Source organism: Chinchilla lanigera, unplaced genomic scaffold (assembly GCF_000276665.1).
Source record: "Chinchilla lanigera isolate Chin_1 unplaced genomic scaffold, ChiLan1.0 scaffold00122, whole genome shotgun sequence".
Classification (NCBI taxonomy): Eukaryota; Metazoa; Chordata; class Mammalia; order Rodentia; family Chinchillidae; genus Chinchilla; species Chinchilla lanigera.
This window is the reverse complement of record NW_004955523.1, coordinates 2,387,550-2,395,430: the sequence shown is the minus strand read 5'-3', so window position 1 is coordinate 2,395,430 and position 7,881 is coordinate 2,387,550. Positions and strand designations below refer to the sequence as shown.

The following is a 7,881-nucleotide window of genomic DNA, read 5'->3' as shown; positions in this document are numbered from 1 at the left end:
CTGGAAGAAAAAAAAACCAAACTCCACATCAGCATCTCACATCAAGAGGATTCTGCTTTTGTTACTGCTCATAGGCATTGAAAGGAAAGATGGATTTTTTTAAATGCTAAAAGTTTTAAACAGTCTTTAACATGCCTTTGTTGAGGCAGCTTCCAGAATGTAAAGAATAGCAGCTCTTGTTGCTGTCACAGTGATTTGAATGTCAAATTCAAGGGCTCAGAAGAAAATGCACTGGCTTTCTGTAACCTCAGAGTTGCCATTTGTGTGATGTTTATACCAAGTGTTTTGTTTTTTTTTTTGTCTTTTCTTCCGGTACCAGGAATCGAACTCACGACCTTGCACTTGCCAGGCAGGCGCTTTGCCGCTGAGCTAAATCCCCAGCCCCTTATACCAAGTGTTTTTAAAAGAAAAAACAAGTCGTAATGTTGCTTCTGCTAAGGTCCCGATATGTATAGCACCAAACCACCTGCAACAGTCTATACTTAGATCTCAGATGAAGCCAGAATAGCTGAGACCAACTTTAATAGCCATCCTGGGGAGCTTCCAGTTGTCCCTCCAGCCCAACCCGCTCTGCCCTTTGCCTTCTCTGTCCCGTCCTGCCCGCATGTGCCCCAGGAGACTGGCCCCGATGGCTGCAAGGACCGTGGGCGCCAGGGCGGAAGAGCCAGTGGGGAGTACCAGCAGGACAGCAAAAGGCAAGACCACAGAGTAGGAATGTCAGTCCCCTGGCTTCCTTTCTGTTGACTTGTGGTGGCTGTGATGAAAGGTCACAGCTTCTGTTCGAACACAGCTCTCCCTGGGTTCCAGTGAACTGTTTTGTCCCGAGCACCTTACTGTTACTAATCCCAGGTTATTTCACGAATTAAACTCCTCAATTATCCTCTTGAATGTTCTATTTCCTGCCAGACCCTGATACAACTTACACAGAGAATCAAATCTTAAACACTGGGTGAGAATTTTGGTTACTTAATAGTTGAGCTACAGCTAAAGCTACTTTCAGTGTTTTAGTCTGTCTTATTTGATCCTTACAACCCATATAGGCAGCAGGACAGTAGCGCTAATTCAGAATTACTAGCTGGTTGCAGTGGCACATGCCTGTTGTCCTAGGCACACCAGAGGCTGAAGCAAGAAGGTTGTTTGAGTCCAGAAGTTAGAGACCAGTCTAGGCAACATGGTAAAACCCACTCTCCACCTAAGGTTTTTTTAAATCTTATTAGCATCATTTTAAAGATACACCAGGGTTCAGGCTAAGGGCACAGTTCAGCGGTACAGCATGTGCTTAACAAGCACAAAGCCCTTCCCTTAAAAGCTGTTACAAAGCCAGGCGTGGTGGCACATGCCTGTAATCCCAGCATTTCGGAGGCTGAGGGAGGAGGATTGCCATGAGTTCAAAAACAAAAGCTGTTACAGTACCAAAAGTGTGTTCTCTTTAGAGCCCATAACCTGAGCAAGGGTACAGTGTCACAGAGGATACTCATAGCCCCGGTGGCCAGAACTGAGATGACCTGTCGACTAGGAAATCCATTTACACTCCTTTAGTTAAGGGAGGGGATAGTCAGGATGGGCCTCCCTTCAGGAGGGAAGGGATAGTTGGGATGGGCCCAGAGTCTCAGAGAGATCTATGCTAGAGCTCAGATTATGCACAGTAACTGAAGCTGGTTCCATTAAAGGCAGGAAGAGTTACCGACTATCATTGTGGATTCAGTTTTTTCTTTTTGGTATGGAGAATCAAACTCAGGACCCTGTGCTGGCCAGGCAGATGCTTGTACCACTGAGCTATATCCCCAGCCTTCTCTTCCTAATTAATGGTAGTTTTGAAACTGAAAATGCAAATATGGTTGCAAAATTATACCAGAATTTTAACAGGTGGAGGTTTGGCCCTTGTGTTGTAGACTAGAAGTCAGTTGTTGCTTTCAGTGAAAGCAAAATCACTGTCCTTTGCTGACAACAATGGGAAAGATACAAAGCTGTGCCCCGACAATAGCAGGAACCCTGGCTTTGTTACTTTGCTCTTAAGGAAAATATACTGACTTTATCTGGCTGGAAATGGACCACATGTGAGCAGACGTTCTGGGAGACCTTGCTCGGAGGCTGCACAGCCTCCCTAGCCCCAGATGCCAGCTGTGCATCTCACTGCCACACAGCACAGAGCTTCTGAACCTCTGAATCAGTGTCCAGCTGTAAAACCTGGCCACCACTGCCGACCTTCCAACCATCAACCTTATAAAGCTAGTACAGGGCCTGCCAATGAAACAGGCAACTAAATATTGGTTCTTCACATTTTCAATTTCCAATTCCCAAATAAGTCAGTTTGGTGAGTTAAATCCAAGAGATGTCGAAGGATCTCACTGGGACCTATTGGTTAGGAGACCACATTACTTCTGTCACCAGCTGAAACCTCTAGTCACCAGCTGAAACCTCTAGTGATTATCTTCACATATGAGCAAGTCCTTGACACAGATATGTAAAGCCCTATGTGGAATCCCTGCCCCAAGGAGTGGGGGAACTGACTGGTGGTATAGATGTTATAGTGGTTACTGGGGAAGGAGGGGTTCCTGGAGCATAACCATATTCTTAATGGGTGTGGGTTGGTTTTTATGGTGTTCAGCTGGAGAAAATTAATCAAGCTCAAACGTTTCAGCCTATGTTTACATAGTCTTTACCTCATATTTAGTTGAGGCTGGGATTGGATCCTATAAGACCCAAGAAAAGAACCTATTCGACATTGGTCCATTTCCTGTCCTCTGCTGGTCTGACCAGTGTAGAAAAGGGAGTTAAGAAGATTGTTTTTGGGGCCAGGGATATAGCTCAGTGGCATATGCGCCTGCCTGGCAAGCACAAGGTCCTGAGTTCGATTCCGGGCACAAAAAAAAAAAAAAAAGATTGTTTTCTGCCAAGCATGGTGACACATACCTGTAATCCCAGCACTCAGGAGGCTGAAGCTGAAGGATAACCATGAGTTTGAGGCAGCCTGGGATACAAAGTGAAACACTGTCTCAAAAAGCCAAAAAGAAAAAGATTGTTTTCTGTTTGAGTTCTAGGGAAAGAGCCTTAGGCCAGTGATGAAGTAGAAATGTCACTACCACATGACCCAGCAGATTGTGGGTGCTGGGGCAGGACCACACAACAACCAGCCAAGTCTAACACAGCCCTCACTGTTTTGACTTACATCTGAAATTTCCCCAAAAAATCTTGTGTCCAGTAGAGCCCAGTCAGAAGAGACAGGTCACTAGGAGGGTGTATTTACTAGAAGGGTATATTCTTGTCCCTGCCTTCCTGGTTGCCGTACGATGAGCAGCGTTGCTCCACTGCGGGCTTCTATTATGCCATTTCTGCCTTGGAGGCAACTTACCATGGACTGAGTCTGCTGAAAACCATAAGCCAAAACAAACCTTTCCTTCTTTAAATTATGGGTGTTGGATATTTTGTCCCAGGGACAGAAAAGTGATACAGGAAATTGGAACCAAAAAAGTGGGGTTATTACCGTGACCACCTAAGCATGTGGTTTAGAAACCTCTGGAACTGGTTAGTGGGAGTTTAGAAAGATTTAGAGATAAAGAAGTCCCATAATGCTGTAAATAAAACGATGAGTGATTCTAGTTGAAGCTCAGACCAGAATGTTAGTGAGAATAGGGACAATAAAGGCCAGGCTTACGAGGTTTCAATTGGGAACAAGAACTCTACTGGAAACTGAACTAGAGGTTGTGTGTGGCACATTCTGACAAGGAGCCTGTCTGCACTTTACACATGTTCTGAGATTTAACAGGAAACTAAGATTAAGGATGGTGGACTAATTAACCTGGGATAGTAAATTTCAAGAGAGCATTAACATTCAGGCTGTGGCATGGGTACTGTTGGTGCTTTTTGCACCAACAGACTTGGGCAAAAGGCAAAGCAGAAAGACTTGAAATTTTGGCCTGTAAATCTGAGCACTTGGGAGGCAGAGGCAGCAGGAACACTGGAAATTGGAGGCCAGCCTGGACTTCTCAAGAACAAAACCAAAAACCTTAAAATTTTGGTCCAAGCGTTGGGGACAAAATAGGTGTGATTTCTGAAGAGATTAGCACCACCACAAAGCAGCTAGGTACTTTGCATTGGGATAATAGTAAAGATTGCTTGGGGAATCTCAGGCAATGGCCAGATTCCTTTGAGAGCTTGCTGTTGAGAGCCCCATGGCACCATACTCATCCAGGGCCACCCTAGAGAAGTGTTCCTCAGTATTGGACCACCCAAGCACTCAGGCTTCTGCAGCTATAATCCAGGCTGCTCAAGCTGGCAGCAGACCTTCACATCGTCCACATGGTGCTGGGTTTTGAGGCACGCAAAGTGCACAGATTGTGTGGGCATGAAGATTTCCGCCCAGATTTGAAAAGTTGTACATGGCCAAGCAGCGTACCCTGAAGAGTGCACAGAGCTGTGAGTGGAGCCACTGAAGCCTGCAGAACTAGAAGGCACCACAGTGTGAAATGTCGGCTGGAGAAAACCACAGGCAGGGAGCACAGCCAGCCTGAGAGGGGCCGCGTGGGCAGGGCTGCTAAGCCCCGGGGAACACACAGTTCACTGCCCTGGCTGTTGGACACACAGCCACAGGATTTAATGTTTGCCCTGCTGGGTTTCAGTCTTGCTTTGGCCCAATTCCTTTGTATCTCCCTATTCCTTCTTGCTCACCCTGTGTCATTCTGTGTGGAGTATTTAACTTTATTATTTCCAAAGGGACTCAACTATGAGTTTGCCTAGTCTCAGAAGTCTGAACTTGACTTTTCAGCAATGCTGGAACTGTTGAGACTTCGGCAACTCTTAGAGATGGACTAAGTGCATCTTGCATAATGAGACCGGCTCGAGCCTTCTGAGAGCCAGAGATGGAATATTATGACTTAGATCTAAAGTCTCCCCCAAAATGTGTCTGGAGGTGGGGCCTGGTCACTAGGGGCATGTAAGGCTGTCTTCTCGGCCCTGGCTACCACGGGTGAGCAGGCTCCTTCCACCGTGGCAGAGGTGGCAGGTGAGAGAGTCAGACGAGGTAAAGGAGAAGAAACGGAAGTCCCACACCCGAAGGTGGAGGTCATCTTCAGGGCGCTAACAGCACCTGTCTCCTGACGGTTTGGACTCGCTACCTGCGGCTCAACACAGAAACATGAGTGACAGTGTGGCCTTATGGTGGCTGCTTCTATAGTGTTGTTTTTTGCTTTCTGTTGGTTTTTTTGGTGGTGTTTTGAGACAGAGTCCCACTGTGTAGCCCAACCTGGCCTCAAACTCAGTGCCAACCCTCACGCCTAAGCCTCCTGAGTGCTGGGGCGACACGCATGCACCACCACACCAAGCTTCAGTATGTAATTTTATGTTCTCATACATGACAGTACTGTGGGTAAGAGTTACGCCAGTTAAAGCAGTCATCAAGTTAGTTTCCTTTGACCATTTCTTTGTTCTGACTTGTAATTCACATACTATATACAATTCTTTTAGTGACCATTTCGGTTAAAGACTTGGTCACAAGACGAATCTGGTCATTAAATGAGCGACAGCCAAGGACACAGCTCAGCGGCAGAAGCGCCTGCCTGGCAAGCACAAGGTGCTGAGTTCAGTCCCGGGTACAGGAAAAAAAAAAACAAAACACGACAGTACCTATTCTAAACCGAGAAGATGCGTATCAGGAGTCACACCCCATCTCGCCCCGTGAGAGGGCTCCCCTCACATCGCAGCGCAGCTACCAGAAGGAAGCCAGAGCCCCCAGGCAGCTAAGCAGCTGAGCCACCGTGCTGCACCTGACACAGGCCCACCGGAAGCCAGGGCGGCTCCCGCAGCCCTCACTTAACCCCACCCTGCTGTGACGAGGCTGGAGGGAGGCTGTGGGTACAGGATACCGATGCGATGGAACTGGTGGAGCCCTCTACTCACTACCTCTCCTTCTGTGAGCGTAAGTTACAACTTATAGATAAAAGAATACTCCTGACAAGCACAAAGTCCCAGTCCCAGGTGAAAAACTGATGTAGGGTGTTTGTGCTCCCTACCTAACAGCTGGGCAGTCTTGAGGCTAAAATCCAACTCCATATGAGAACTTCATGATACTTGCTTACACTTTTTTTCTACGAAAAAGGTCTTATTTGTCAGCATAATCAACTGAAGCACGTACAGGGAAATGCCACCAGTTGACATTTATGTCTCACTCGGCTTCTGCTCTGCAGGCCACCAGCTACTTTCCCATCACCTGGAAAGGGCGTGCGCAAGGTTACTGGCAAGTTAGAGGAAAGAGCACAGTCCACGTTCAGCAGGAAGATTGCTTTATGGTGGCAAATTTGATAATACACAGTTCTAGAGCAGAGCCTCAGTTGCTGGGCCCCAGGAGGCAGGAAGGAGGTCTCAGGAGGACCAACCCACTCCGGGGTGCACATCACAGATACATGCCGGGCATGGCCACCATGCACCTCCACAGAGCTCTGCCCGCCAGCTCGCTCAAAAGCTGTGCTGCTTTAATTCTTTTTTGGCCGTTGAAGATAAACAGCCTAATGACAGGATTCCAGCACAATTCTCTTTCCAGTCATGACAAATAAGGATATCCAGGCTTTTGATGAGAAACACTCATTTGACTTCCCTTGTAAGGACCAAAGAGAATTTTTTTCTTTATGATCTGTTGAAATATGTATATGTACTTAAAAAAAAAAAAAAAAAAAAGACTAACAGTCCATTCAGTGCTGTTTCCCTGGACAGTTTCTCATGATCACCAGTCCAATAGCTAGAGATAGTGTGTGTTTTAGAACAAAGAATTAAGATACTTTAAAATAAATCCTAGTGTGACACCCAGAAGCAGACCAGGAGGCAGGGACGGTGCAGGTGCTTTAATTTAGAAGCAGGGTGCAGCCTTCTAGGAAGGCCTCGTGGAGACAAGCGTCAAGCAGGAAATGCTGCTGGGAAGGCCCGGCTCCTTCCACATTCCGCATGAGGAACCACGCAGCCACTGCACGTCCACGTCGCAGGGCTGAGGACCCAACCTCCGACCCTCAGCACACTCCAGGGCCCTGCACACGGAGCCGAGTGGTCTCAACTAAAACAAGATTAAACCAAGAGCTGGGCTCCAACGCCCCAAGGGCCCAAGTGGAACTCCCTTCCAGGAAGCAGCAGGGACGGCAGCTCTCGGCCTAGGCAGCTGAGGGGCGGGAGGGGAAAGGAGGCCGCCCAGACTCAGAAGCAGCAACACGAGGGCATCTGGCTCCCTTTTGTGGAGCTGTCCTGCTGCCACAGCCACCTGATCGCTGTGCTGGGGACAGACCAGGGTGTGTCGCAGCCGCCAGCAGCAACCTCATACACTGCAAGGTCCTTTCACATGTACTATGGAGACGGACCTTTTGATATTTTTAACTGAAATAAACGCAATGCATTCAGGTTCACTCCCCCTTGCCGCAGGGCTGCTCAGTCCACGCCCGGCCTGAGGGGCTTATGTCTTCGGGCCTGCCGCCAGGCTCACCCTCACCTCGGGAAAGTGGCCCTAGACAAGAGGAGGAAGGGACACACCACAGGTGGCCGGGAGGAGAGCCTACCTCAATGAGACTTCAGTGTCTAACCCTGAGAAGCTAAGGAATTGTGAAGGACTCGTGGAGGAGCTGGGGTTAAAGGTCACCGGGTTTTTTATTGCAGTTGAAGCAGACTCGGACAGGATGGTCCCAGCCTCGAGAGGGGACAGCCCGGCGGTCGTGGGAGCACTCGTCACAGAAGCCCTGGCCGCAGGCGCGGCAGTGGTGCTTGGAGAGCTTCACGCTGAACTCCTTGCGGCAGTTGTGGCAGTGCAGGATCTCGTGGTCAGGCACCCAGTACGCCGGCCTGGCCGCATCCTTCACCAGGCCTGCGTGGGGAAGGGACGAGGTGGTCAGGACACAGAAACCCGATACC

The 7,881-nt window shown here is 48.5% G+C and overlaps 1 protein-coding gene across 4 annotated transcripts in view; it reads right to left on the bottom strand.

Moving 5' to 3' along the window:
• Nucleotides 1-6,818: 6,818 nt before the first annotated feature.
• Nucleotides 6,819-7,881, bottom strand: part of Zfyve1 (zinc finger, FYVE domain containing 1) — a 54,438-nt gene continuing 53,375 nt past the window's right edge. For all 4 annotated transcript variants that reach the window (XM_005409432.2, XM_013507165.1, XM_005409434.2 and 1 more), the window contains one exon: nt 6,819-7,834. In XM_005409432.2, coding sequence (XP_005409489.1) covers nt 7,602-7,834 — 233 coding nt within the window. In that variant the 3' untranslated portion in view covers nt 6,819-7,601. The remainder of the gene's footprint in view (nt 7,835-7,881) is intronic.